The sequence below is a fragment of the Dreissena polymorpha genome, chromosome 2 (genome assembly GCF_020536995.1).
Source record: "Dreissena polymorpha isolate Duluth1 chromosome 2, UMN_Dpol_1.0, whole genome shotgun sequence".
Lineage (NCBI taxonomy): Eukaryota > Metazoa > Mollusca > Bivalvia > Myida > Dreissenidae > Dreissena > Dreissena polymorpha.
The window spans coordinates 135,169,566-135,184,240 of record NC_068356.1 but is presented as its reverse complement, the minus strand read 5'-3'; the positions used below and the strand labels follow the sequence as shown (position 1 = coordinate 135,184,240).

Below are 14,675 nucleotides of genomic sequence, written 5' to 3'. Positions count from 1 at the left end.
TCCGCGATTTACAGGCCGACTACGACCCTGCCATAAAATATTTTGATATGGTTAGAATCTGTAGAGGATCTTCTTTACAACGGTACCATTATAATTAATATCGGACGAATAATAATGAAGTTATAACCATTTATATCGGTTCCGGGTTTTACCATAAAGATTTCCGGATAGTTCCGGGTTTTATACCTGCCCGTATACGGTTTTGTGTAGTTTTACGACTTCGATATTTACGAGTATCCTAGATAAATACCATACCTCAGACTTAAACGTTACATTATGCGTTAGTTACAGCGGAAAAAAGACGAAGATTGCACAGATGATAGCCTATATGAAATGGGGATATTACGGACATTAGCGGGAAAACACGGACAGAGAATGGACAAATACGGAAATATATAATTTATAAAGGGAAAATACGGACATAATATGATTATAGGTGCTACCTAATTTACGGGCAAAAGCTTTTTAATTTTTTTTGATAACCATGTATTTTTTATAAATATATGGACATGATTTTAGTCAAAATATTATAATTGTTGCAATAATTAAGTAATGCATCCAAAAAAATTAATCTTAAAACGAGTTACATGTTCCAAGCTTAAAGATCTAGCATCTTATATTTTTTTTGTTTTCTAGCCACAGGAATTTATAGCTGGTTCGGTGTCTGTGGTGTAGTGGATGGAGTGTCTGCTAACTGGCTTAGTCACTGGGAGGTCTCTGTATTGATCCCTTAAGTGGGTAATTTATACCAAATTATGCGACTATCGACCGCTAACTCATATTGTGCGTATTTGGTATAAATTATAATAATAATAATGTTTAATACATACGCACAATATCTATGAGTTAGCGGTCGATAGTCGCACAATTCGGTATAAATAAAAATGTTCAATGTCAAATATCTCTAAAAGCAACAGACGTAAGGTGTCTTCTGATTGGCTAACACCAGGGCTCGAATTTAACTTTTCTTTCTACTAGCAAAACATAGCGAGCAGCTTAAATACCAGCTCGCAAAATCAAAAACATTCTCGCAAATTTTACTGGAAACATAAATAAAAGAAAGATTGGACATAAGTTTAGTACTATTAAAACTTAATAAAATATGACATCAACCACAAGTTTTGGTGTTATATATTAAGTTCTTCTTCCCACTTTTTCACTGTTTTCGTGGAAGAATTTAATTTCCGTTTTTTGTCTCTCAACTCAACGGTTAACTTTGCTTTATATTTCGTATTGTTATTTCAATCTGTGGGAAAAACGAAAAAAGTTATTTTTCGCTTCGACGACATGACTGTTCAGGATTTTTGTCTTTTATAGTGAACATGTGTGGATAATCGACTGTTTCATGGTCTTTGTACCAATACCATCCGCATATATGTACTATAAGTATACCAGTCTACATACAAGGTGCGAGCTTCCACATATGTGTATTCTGACGTTCTATTAATTTACCTGCGGTTTAGCGTTCACAACGTCTATCGCATTTAGCAATATAACTTTTTTTTCACTATTTCTTCACTCGCAAAAAAATTCTAGTGGCTTAAAACTTAACTCGCAATCGTTATTTTTCACTCGCATTTTGCGAGTGTGCGAGTGTTAATTTCGAGCCCTGCTAACACTCAAGGGTCGGTGAAAATTGTACGTCGAAGTACATTTCTCGTTCTACCTAGTAGGTCGTGTAGACTTTCGACGTCATGGTACGTCATATAGACACTAAGTACTGGTCCTACCCAGGAAACAGTTTGTTTCATCAAATGTCTCAATTCAACTTGACAGCTGCTAAAGCAGTTGCATTAAGCATACAGTACACTGATTTAACATAATCAAAATCATGTGATGTGTCAAATCAATTTTTATTGACAAATTTGACAGGATTTTTTTTAACCAAGAAGTTTTAGACTGTCAAACAACACACACTACGTATTGAAAGCCATACCTGGAGCTTTCGTCTGTATATCACTGACTTCATCAGAAGAATGATTTCTACTGTTGGGAAATGTTAACACCACTAATTGTCTTCTTATTTATTATCAATGTATTATTATGTGTAACAGCATAACAACATACTTGTTTCGCAATTAAAATATTTAATAAACACAGGTATCTTGCAGGTTTCTTATTTTCTTTCGCAAACTATTGTTGAATTGTTTAAATTTTGTCGCCACTAAAAAACTAGCCATTTTGTAGCAATTCTAAAATTACAGTCTAAACTGCATACACTTAGCTCTATAGTTACAATTTGAATGCAAATATTAGAATGCATCATCCCTTATTTTTTTATTTAAACATTCAAATAACACAGTACATTATATAAAAAGGTATGTGGTATTGTGTGGAGATACAAAACACTTCACATCATTTATTTGCACATAAAATAATAGTTACAAAATAAGTAAAACTAAAACACTGTCATCAACCTACATTTCAAGAATATTTATGTATGTGAAATTACAAAGTGGTGTTATTGTATTCAGGGTTTCCGCTGTCGATCGCCATTGGCGCCAAATGGCGCTCATTTTTTTAAGTGGCTCCAATTTTTTAAAGTGGCGAATTTCAAAAAATCGGTAAAATCCTATCCGAAAATGTACTTCAAGTCGAAAAGCACGCGACCGAGCATAAGCGGCCAGCGTTTGTCAGTTGTAAATATTGATTTACGACGATGTAAGCGACCTACAGTGCAGAGTGCACTGAAATCACGGAAGCGTGAACGTGTTACAGTCTGTGTTTTTACTGCTATTGTCAAGTTTTATGGGGGTTATTATCGGATTAACGGTTCTTTTATGATAAAGAACACTCAAGTATGTAACACTTAGGACAAACTGCCACAAAGATCAATGATTATAACCATATATAAGGCGGTGTTAATTTAAATTGAGATGTTTGTCGTTCAGATCTGTATCATTTTTTTCCCTTTCAGTTTATGTGCATCATATTAGCCAAATGACCAAATGTAACTGTTCAACAATTAAATTTAGATGTTTTATTTTCTGAAATGTAACTGTTTAACAATTAAATTGAGAGGCTTTATTTATTGAGGTTTGATTTTTTTCCCTTCCAGATGATGTACATTTGTGTGATTGTATGTTTAAATAAATTTTTATAAAAAATGTATGCAGCATACTGTTCCATTGATGTTAACATTATTAGATAAGTTTGGTTATATGTGATTGCTTATCACGTGCAAACCAATGTTTTTATGTATAAATAAAGCTTATTAAGACGTTTGAAGTTACTTATTATTATTTATGTATTTACATACTTTTAAAAGTAATAATATAGTCAATGACATTGATGTTGTAAGGTTTCTTAGACGTTTGTCATAATTAATAAGGTTGGAATAACTGACAGTTTCGCGCCCCGAAAAAGTGGCGACAACTTTTTTTGGGCCAGTGGAACCCCTGGTATTACCTTTTACAAAATTAACATTGCTGGTTTTGTACTAGCCATAAGACATTTATCATGGATTAACAAGTAACAACCAATTTATTAATTACACAATAGAACGGAAATCATATTAATTGCATTATGCATTTACAAAACAAGCTATTTGCTTCTGTTTAGAATTACACTATCTTACTAAAAATGATCACAGGTACTTAGTGCTTTAACATACTTGTGGTAAGTTTTGTATAACTAGTTTGACAATTATCGGCAGACACTTGTCGATATACAGACAAAATTTGCATGGGAACTTTCATATTTTTCAGCATAATTGCCTTCAAATTGTTAATTTATCAACCCTTTGACATTGTTTGCACATCTCATCTTATTATACCATAGCTGATTTTTGTTTATAGATAGACATATATAGACTTTTCAAAGTTCTATAAAAGTTCACACATGTTCCATCCAAGTAAACAAACAGAACCAATAAAGATCACCACATAATAACTGTGTGTATAGCTTGGAAATTTTGATAGTTCAGGAATCCCTCCTTTGTTGATTTCTGTAAACCAAAACTGTCAGTTTTGCTGGATAGAATGGCTTGTATGATGCCCAGCTCTTGCCTTGGCAGAACAGCTTCTAAAAACGGAAAATCAACAAATATCTTAAGATTTGATCAATAATGCAGACAATTTATAAATGTCTTGTTTTTTGTTGATTTCGAATCTGGAAGATTTTTACGTACGAAAATCCAACGGTATCGGATTTTGTGGTTTTAGGCCTAAACTAATTTTAGTGATATGTAACCTTTCGGGATATCGGTAAAGTGCGAGCAGACGAGGTGTAAATGCGTTAAAAATTAAAGCTAAAAGACTAAAAAGTTAGATCGGAATATCTTTAAATTTTGTGAATAAATGTGTTTCTGGTGTATAACAACGACAACTTACCAAAATATTCCTCATGATCACACGTAAAACTTCTTTCAAAGAGCGAATGGAAAATGCGTCACAAATTCTGACAAATAAACAGTAGGGTGTCGTTATTGAAATACCGCGAGAATACTGGAAGAATAGAGATGCCAACTATAATGTTTAAAACAAATAATTTTTTAACAAGCGTTTATGATTTGTCAGGATAATAATAACAATAAGATATCGAAAAGATCAAAGAAAATAAATTCGACAGAAATCTGAGATTCGGCAATATATTAAAGACGGGTTATGTTCCCCTAAATTGTGTTTGGTAAAGACTGTCACTATATGTAGTGAACCAGTCTTCGGCTTATACCCAATGAAGGAGAGCATTCAGGGGAGATAATTCAGTAATGACTTGATTCTGGAACGGTTGCGAAGAAAAACAACTCATGCGAGAATATTGAGTGCGATTCGCTTCACAATTATGATGTCATTGATATAACTTTTCCTGAGGTATGTATTTACATGTGATTAAGCATATGTCAAAGTGTTTTTGATTTGTTCAAGTTCATTAATAGCATCGCGAAAATATATGTCGCGTGGCAATTTTTTTTAGACGCATCCATATGTGATATTCTTATGTAATTTAATGTCTAAATTCCCATATGTATTAACGGTCAACGCCCGCTTTGCGGGCTTTTGCCCGTATAAATCATTTTATAAAAGAAAAAAAAACACGTACCGTTATCCTCTTAACATCTTGGAATTTATCAGGTTTATTTTTTTCATGTCAAACACAATCAAATACAATTAATAATTCCATGTTTGTTTCGTTAACTTATTAATAAATTTAACAATACAAGGTTTAGTTAAGAAATGAAATCTGTTCCTTTACACTAAACGTTTCTAATGTTAACGCTATTAACTAAAACTAACCGAAATAGCTATAAAAGGGAAAAACAATGACGGGTGAGATATAACATGTTTATATGTCGGTGTCGATGTCCTTCTCTGTTTGTGCCTTCGCAGATTTGATAGAGGCTTTTGGTGCTCCTGTGTTTTGCTTAGCAGCTGTCTTATTTTCTTTGGAAGCATTTCTTATTTTGGCCTTTAACTCTTTCTCGGTCTTTCTAGCCTGCTGTTGCTTCTTTTCTTCTAATATTTCGAGACTTGTAAGCAGTTTATGACCGGTTGACTTCTTCCCTGATGTTGCTGGTCTACTTACTACATGTTTCGGTGGTAAATAACTGGTCAACGACTTCCACTTGATACGAAGTATCGACAGATGAGTTGCTCACCGATATCCATTCATTATCATGCTCGAGGTAGCCCAATTCTTGCACAAATGAATGACTTGACATCAAATCAAGCAATTGTTCAGGACCACTTATGTCAATGACAGGCTCAGAGCTCAATGGGGTTGCTATCAATGATTCTTCATAGTGAGCAATGGATTGTGCCTGACCTCCAATCAACGAAGTTTGAGATGTAGATGTGGAAGACGTGTCAGTGACAGGTTCAGAGCTCAATGGGGTTGCTAATAAAGTTTCTTCATTGTGAGCATTGGGCTGTGCCTGACTTCGAATCAATGAACGTTGAGATGCGGAAGACGTGGGCTCAGCATGAATTGAATGAGAGGCATCTGACTTGGAGTTTGGGGGTTTTGTTGGTCAATTCTGACGTCGGTCGGCTTACTTGGGTCAAATGCTGTGATTGGTACGGCATGTCTGTTCAGGGGTACGATACCACATGCTCGAAACCCCCCAATGATGTTGGACACGGTGACACTTTGTTCCCATGCAGCTTTCAACAGCGCCGGAAAAGATCACTTGTTGACCAGGTGAAGTGCGTTGTCTTGCATGAAGGACGAACATGCTTCATTGTAGGCGCGCTTGAGAGGCCCGAAAACTGATCTGTCCAGAGGCTGGAGATAATGCGTGCAATAGGGAGGAAATGTGAGGAGCGTGATTTTTTCCTCAATGGCCCTTTCAATGATGGATAGTGACTCGTGGCTGGAATGACAATCAATAATCAGAAGTTGAGGACGTTCTGGTCCACATTTCCTAAGGAAAACGTCATTGAACCAGGTTTCACCAATGTTTTCTGTCATCCAACCATTCTTTTGATAGGTCCATACAGTGTCACGGGGACCAGCAGTTGTATTGAAAGAGTGCAGACATCTCTGGGTTTTTCCTTTTGCTATAAGAAGGGGCGGCATGGCTTGACCTGTACCATTAACGCAGGCCATAGCTGTAATGTTTGTAGATCGATTGGAGGTCTTACTGAACACTCTTCTCTGTCCTTTCTCCGCTACGATCTTCACTGGTTTATGCTCGAAGTTGAACCCGGTTTCGTCGGCGTTCCATATTCTTTCTGGATGTTCATATAAGTTTAGATCAAAAACAACCTTTTCAAGATCATCGAAGCACTTTCCGATAACTTCGTTATTCACCATTCTTGATCTTGTTGAAGCTAACTTCTCAGGTGTCCTCACCACTAGCTCTTTGTGCCGGTTACACACACCCTTCCACCAGTCCTTCCCTGCGTGGAATTTACTATAGCTCGATTGGATCTTTGTCCGCTGACAGAGGACATTAGCCCTTAGTATGATCTGTTTCCGACTGAGACCAATTCCAAGCTGTGCCGATCTTTTTACTGCATTTACAATTTTCATTTCTAGGGCTGGGTCTAATGCTGGTGGTCTGCCGTGAGTAACAGATACAGCATGTTTCCCCGTTATCCTGTCCGCTATGGTAGATTTGGACACCGCAAACGTTTCACTGGCCTTCCTTATGCTAAATTGTTTAGATTGGACAGCATCAACAGCATTCTGGATATCGGAAACACTATACCTCATAGTGTTGCCTCTCTTTGTATGGACATACTTTTTAGGCATTTCTGAAATATCAATTGAAAGACCGGCCTAAAAATAAAGCGAAAACATTAAATACATTTTGATAGATTTAAAGCATACTTATCCCACTTTTACAGCGAATTAAAGCCCCTTTGATAAAATTTCTGCAAAAAACCACGGCACGAAACGACGTCATTTGTTTGACAAAATGACGTCATAAATCCAGCGAAATTATTCAGTTTAACTAATTTAGTTTTAATGAGAAGGTTTACTGAATAAAAAGTGGGATAAATAGAATAATAGATTAGTGTTGATTATAGATCAGGTTAATCACTCTCGGCACGAAAACGAAAAAGCACGAGCCTTTACAGCACGAGCCTTTACAGCACTCGCAAAGGCTCGTGCTTTTGTTTTCTAAGCCTCGCACGATAGAAATAGTTTCAAATAACCCTCGGGAAAATGGTTATAATATAGAAATTTTAAGTCTAAGGCCCATAATTTTGCAGAATATCAAAGTGCCGGAACGAATTTTAAATTTTTCTATTGGTCATGTAGGTACCCTTACATACAAAAAACCAGCTCAATATCTTAAATAGTTCCGTAAAGAAACTACGAAAAACAGTTATTATTGCAAAAATTATCAAGGTCCAATCTAATGTCGTAGATGTAGACGATTGTGATGGTTTATCTGTGTTGATGATGGTGAAAGTAAACCTGTGAAGTAGGTGATAAACATTTTATACGGAATTTACTTTGAAACTTTAGAGGGGTTTGAATTCAAGAAGAAACCAGTATTATGGTTATATGTCAGTCATACTTTATGATACATTTCTTAATAACGGTGTGAATTTCAGAAAGATGCTGACTTACTTGTTATATTCCATAAATTTATATTACAAAATAAGTTTTTTTATGCATTAACATTCACCTTGAAAAGTGCAATTTAAAAATAGGTAGGAAAACCCCCAATGCACCTTCCCCAGTTGGCCCCCCAGTCATAAAGTCCTGAGTACGGCCCTAATGTTTAACATTGAAGCGAATGATCATCATAACGAATCAAAACCCAAGCGTTAATTTCTTGTCTATATATCGAACAAGCAGAAATATTTCTACACATTTCAAAATGTATTTTAAAGTCAAAAACAAAAACCCAAACTCAAGGTCAACATAACGTGTCCGTATAGTTATTACAAATGTTGTATTTCTTAAAAGACGAATCAGAACACGTGTAACACGATAACACTCTTATATGAAGTACAATTATGAACATCCCACTTAAAGAAACATGATAAATGCCGTATCATCAACAAGCGATAACTTAAATGTCGCACTAAAAGATCACTTAAATTATATGTGTTAAAACTTTATATCAAAAAACTTGTCTAAAAATTACTCATTGATATTTGTTAAGATGACATTTAGCCATTACTGTTTTGCAACGAGGAAAAATATATGGTCAGGACAATATATAACGACCCAAAGGCGATTTTATTGATATAACATGCACCCGATGTACGCATCTTAGATTGGTGATGAAAAACAATCCTTACATAATATAAATAACAAATAGTATAAAGTTTAAAAACACGTCTACAATTTTGCCTGGTAATCCGAACGTTAAACATAGTTTTTGCCGTGGTAATTTTTCTCTACATAGTGTGCATGTTTTCGTCAGATCAGTGTCTATATACACGTGTTAGAGTTTCTTGCGTCTTCACTAAACGATATCTGTCTTTCTGATATCAACAAGATAACACTGCCGATCATTGAAATCTCAATGGAGAAACTGTAGCTCAGAGGTGAAATACTCGATGCCCCTGATTTTGCGCTTCTTATGATAACCAGAGAATAAATTGAACACACTAACTAGAGGACCACCATATGATGTCACCGACAAATATTTACACCTCTGGCCATGATCATATTATTTTAAATCTAGTTACCCTTGGGCGAAGTCAAAGTTGGCTCAATGTACACATTTTAAAAGAAACGTGTTCGATGATCTCTTGATGAAATATCACATGCCAAATATGAACGCAATGAGCTAAGCGGTTTAGACGAATATTATTCCAATATAAGGCTGAGGAAAACGGACGACCGTGGACATGTCCAGTTTGACCCCATGGGGCATAATTAAAATACAATTTTTAGAGAACCACTAGATGATGCTTATTATCAAATATAAAAATTTATTTGTTTCCACGGAAAAATTCCTCATTATATTATATATGTTTGTTTATGCCAACATATACAATCCGTATGTTTACTATATTAAAGTACGATACAAGCGCAATACAAAGACTACATTTCACAAAAAACGCAATTACTTGGCGGAACAATCGTTATAGTCTGAGAACATGTGCTCTTATACCCTTTTATGGTATAATAGTTATTGGTCAATGCTGGGATAAAGTTGTGCTATGAATGAAATTAACGACACCGTGCTTATTTTCAGTTCGCACGTTGATGTTTATAAAGGAAACGCGATGAGTTTTAAAATACTGAAAACATGTGTAGGAAAGATACATACATTTACAATGTACCAAAAAGAAGAAACAAAAGCCAGTGCTTGCATAATAAACTCAACACGAATTACGTAGTCTTTGTCAAGAGAAAAAGGCTGCCAAAACAACAAAATAACAATAAAAATACCGCAAAGCATAGGGATTTAGAGTCCTTTTTTAAGGTAATTGTATCGTGCCTAAAAGTATGCAATATAAGGTGAATAAGGACATCGAATCCTTCTAAAACGTAACAACACTTGTCCAAATGGCAAAAGAAAAATTATTCACAACAGTATACAACGTCATCATAAAATGTTTTATTACATGTCAAGACAATTATCTGATGTGACAAAAAGTATATACTGAAATACTACTCATTTACCTAAAGGTTGTTTTTATTGTTAGTTATGATAGTGTTGAATTTAGCCATCTAACATGTTACCATAAAATACAACAACTTGTTTCATAGGGCTATGGCCATGTTCTTCCCTGCGCAAAAGCATCACTACTTGATCGAGGTAAACTTTCATAGTGCGTCTGCATCTCACTGAAATGTAATTGTTAACACACAATTGGTATTTTTATCAAACAAAGCGGTAGCAAAAGGTATGTTACCATGAATTAAGTCTTTAATACCATTGTGAAAAATAATAAATATTTTGCAAGATTTTTGTACTATGCAATTAAAGCAAAACTCGTTTAATTCAAAATAAGCGAATAACTATCGTGCGAAACCTACCCTTGATATTCTATTTCTTCTTCTCCATCTGAAATGCCAACAGCCACAATATCAAATACGAAGAGAAATATTGACAGTCAACGTTTATGAAATTAATTTAAATACGACAGCATGTTTTCATTTTTGTCTTCAATAAATATGCATTATTTACAAACATTATGTATTAAGATTAATATCATATATATGTTTGTATACAAGTTTTGTGTAATTCGATATTACATTTTCTGTTTCATAATTCCTATTAATAACATAAAGGAAAGTGTTCATATTTTTTATTGGTTTAATCTAAACTAGGTCAAACTGAACATGAAATTACTAGCTAATGCATGTCGTTTTAAATATCACATCAAATTACATAATTTAGATGCGTCCTTACCACCCTGTGTCGGTATCTCGGCGTAAGGCATCTCAGGCTCAGGAGTCGTGTCAGAAATGGAATCGTAATTGTTCGCACCATCTATTTCGTTCTCAGTTCGGCTTTCTTTGTCGACAAGCACAATGCGGGCAGGGATAACCCTGTGTAAGCTAAAAGCGATATTGTCTATTTGTCGTAGTGCAACGTTGTCACGCTGATCGCTTGCCTCTCTTCCCAACACGTATTGGGAAGTTCGTGGGTTTTCTCCAAGTGGAATAAGGTAATTATTCTCAATTACCGGCGGAAGGGGTGGTCCTGAGTTAAAATCATATTGTAGTTTATTCACTCTAGTATGTACTGATGTATACGCAGTGTGCTATTTTTATCATCACTTAATGGCGAATCGTGTGTCATATTTATAGGCAGTAATTCATAATTCCATAAAATCTGACACAAGATTAAACACATAACCGTTTATTAAATTAGGTTCACCGCTTTGGAACTTATACAAACTGGAAAAAGAGTATAAGTCACAAATATAAATGATACTGTACACACGAATTTTAGATTGTTTTCTTCGTAGTTACATTGCTAATAAATGTCGTTTTAAATATCATATCACATTACAGAATTTAGATGCGTCCTTACCACCCTGTGTCGGTATCTCGGCATAAGGCATCTCAGGCTCAGGAGTCGTGTCAGAAATGGAATCGTAATTGTTCGCACTATCTATTTCGTCCTCATTTCGGCTTTCTTTGTCGACAAGCACAATGCGGGCAGGGATAACCCCTTGTACTCTGGAATCGATATTGTCAATCTGTCGTAGTGCAACGTTGTCATGCTGATCACTTGCCTCTCTTCCAAACACGTATTGGGAAGTTCGCGGGTTTTCTCCAAATGGAGTAAGGTAATTATTCTCAATCGACGGCGGAAGGTCTGGTCCTGAGTTAAAATCATATTGCAGTTTATACACTCTAGTTTGTCCTGATGCATACGCAGTGTGTCATGTTTATCATCACTTAATGGCGAATCTTGTGTCAAATTTAAAGGCAGTTATTCATAATTCCATAAATTTTGACACAAAACAAAACACATAACCGTTTATTAAATTAGGTTCACCGCCTTGGAACACATAACAATTGAAAAAAAGAAAGTAATAGTCACAAATATAAATGATACTGTACACACGAGTTTTTTGTAGTTATATTGTTATTCGGTACAAAAATAACAGGGTGTTTTTGTAAGCACTTTGTATTACAAGCGGTATGAAACTGACTAGTGACTACACATACACGCGCCTAGTTGCATTAATGGTATCATACCTATGTTACGGATACGTTTCAAGAGAGAGCAAATTAAACCAGCAACAAGTAATGTAATCAAACATCCACAGGTAGCTAATAAGATGATGAAAGGTTCACTAAATGTATTTGGTAACAAACCAGCAGTCACAAATGTGCCTGAAAATAAGAGGATACTCCATGTACTAAAGAAACACGACATATTATTAAGAGACCATAATAATGTGTAACATATATTATATCCACATGGTACTTAAGGTGATATGAAATACCAATCATATTTGATGTAGCCAATTAATACTCTCAAATTATATAATTCACAAGCGCCGAAAACTCGACCTATTTATTTATTTAAAAAACAACAACATTTTATTAACGAACAAAGATATATTGTGATGTCATTTTTTTATGTTCCACAAAAACAGTTTCACGATACTCACCTACTTCACTAAAGACAGTGGTTAGGTCGGAGTTTGCGGCCTTATTGATGAAAATTACTGTTGTGTTTGCGTAAATAGTTGGTTTAGAAACGTCTTTTCCTTCAGTTGAATCACTACTGTCTTAGGAGTAAATGTACAAATGAAAATGCGATAGCTAATTAATAACCTAAACTAATTTATGAAAAAAATGTTATCCTTAGCGGCATATAAACATGTTTTTCCTAATACGAAATGAGTACTCTTAAATATTACAATATATAAAACATGAAGACAAGTCTTAATAAAGACAGTTGATAATTTTATATTATTATGAGGCAATTATATTGTATTCATATAATCTAATCGAATCATTTGCTATATGACAACTGCAGACTTATGGCTTTAAATGTAGTTACGTTAAAATAGTAAACATGAATGCTCTAGGCATGCAGCAGTTTTTTACCTGTTTCATCATGGGCATATGTTGTATTAAACACTAATTTGGCATCTGTCGAGATTGTAGACTTTTGCAACTTGGTCAAAAAAGATAGCATTGTTGACACTTGTCCATCTGTGTTATTTCCTTGATAAAAAATCAAAGAGTTGTGTATAACATATCTTTAAAGACAGCTGATTGAAAACATAATATTTAACAATAAATTTCTTTGAGGCACTTGAAAATATGAATTATGAGACTTAAAAGACGTGAAAAATATGTATCAAAGCTGTATATGCTCTTACAATCTGTTGAATCAATAAAAATTGTATACAGTGAGTATCTTTATAAAATTGTACATCATACATAAGGCATGTGCGTATAATGTCATTGCACCGTCAACAAAAACAATTAAACAAATACTAATGCTACAAATAAATCCCAACATATATTACCATTTAAGCTAGACATGCTTATTATTCTACTGTATTTAGGATTGGAGTCTTGATAGTTGATGGCTGCACATTTCCACTTGTCTTCAGAGTTGAAACTTGAGCCAGACACATTGCAGACAACGCTTTGTTCAGACATGCATATGCATTGTATTTCTAAATCAGACGTTACGATCAATACGTCGCATTTGCCGTTATAAATGATTATTTTTATCACACTTGTAAAACTTATCTGACCTCTGAAAATCTTTACCATCGCTACTGTTTGAGCATAACCAAAGCAGGTTATCTCTAACGAACTGGGGTTCATCTTTCGGATTCCAATCTGTATATCTTCTGCAACTGAAAATGTCAATTTTTGCAAACATGTTATGAGATTTACTCAAGTTATTTATACTTATTTGAATACAACGTAGAAAAAAAGTGCAATACTTGTGTAGCGAAAATTAAAACGGTATTTTATTGAAAGAACAACTTAAATAAAAATTATAATATTTAACAAAAATGAACATAGTTTACTTACATCCACTTCCAAATATCAAAGCACATGTTATGCCAAATATAATATTCGTTTTCATTACTGAATTTATCTCTTGAATTGAAGCAAAATGTGTATTAACCTTGATGCAAACAGCAGTTCAGCTCGTACAATAAGGTTGTACATGTTCGTATTGACTCGAACAGGAATTTTATTCAATGCAAACAATTAAATACATCAAGTGTTTGTGGTGTGTTAATCGAAAGTAAAAATGATTCTGTCTATGAATATTGTATGTGTTGGCAAACCAATCATAACATTATATCTGCATAGAAGTCTTTGTTCCCGACCGATGGTATGGTCTGAATATTTTTCTGCTTCCCGCTTCTCACAGCCGGCATCATCACCACCAATATTAATATCATCATCATCATCAGTTGTATCAGCATTACAAAAAGAGTAGCAGGAACATCAATACCATAACCATCACCATCTATGTAACCACCACCAACAGAAAAAAAAATCACCACCGTCGTTTTCATCGTCTTCGTTGTCGATGTTGTAATCAAAATCTTAAGAATAATTGAATAAGTTTGTGTCAGATAAATGAATAAACCTTAAGATATACAGCGACATTGTTTTGTTTATTTTGTCAAATGAATAAATTGTTCGAGTTTGTCTTAAAATATATCGTAGGCATACTTTTACTAAGATTATGGTGGTTTCAGCGACCCCATGTCAAATAGATTAGGCGCAATGTAAATGTATGTGTTATGCTTACTACAAAGGGAAAGTTATACATCCCGGCTTTTTCACGCCGTGTTTTATTTCAAAGTTTA

General features: G+C 34.5%; 2 protein-coding genes across 7 annotated transcripts; both read right to left on the bottom strand.

Moving 5' to 3' along the window:
• Nucleotides 1-6,123: 6,123 nt before the first annotated feature.
• On the bottom strand, nt 6,124-7,194 carry LOC127870094 (uncharacterized). The gene has a single exon (XM_052412755.1). It carries the CDS (start codon nt 7,192-7,194, stop codon nt 6,124-6,126), a length of 1,071 nt encoding a protein of 356 aa, XP_052268715.1.
• Nucleotides 7,195-9,958: 2,764 nt separating this feature from the next.
• On the bottom strand, nt 9,959-14,007 carry LOC127869104 (uncharacterized). Of its 6 annotated transcripts, none has more exons than XM_052411427.1 (9): nt 13,882-14,007; nt 13,362-13,700; nt 12,934-13,053; nt 12,492-12,611; nt 12,073-12,210; nt 11,399-11,692; nt 10,772-11,065; nt 10,396-10,423; nt 9,959-10,203 (listed from the first exon to the last, which is right to left on the bottom strand). In XM_052411427.1, exons 1-9 carry the CDS (start codon nt 13,934-13,936, stop codon nt 10,128-10,130), a joined length of 1,464 nt encoding a protein of 487 aa, XP_052267387.1. In that variant the 5' UTR covers nt 13,937-14,007; the 3' UTR covers nt 9,959-10,127. The 6 variants fall into 6 exon arrangements, with proteins under 6 accessions (XP_052267387.1, XP_052267390.1, XP_052267391.1 ...); XM_052411430.1 differs by having other exon boundaries at nt 13,596-13,700; XM_052411431.1 differs by having other exon boundaries at nt 13,612-13,700.
• Between the last annotated feature and the right edge of the window lie 668 nt (nt 14,008-14,675).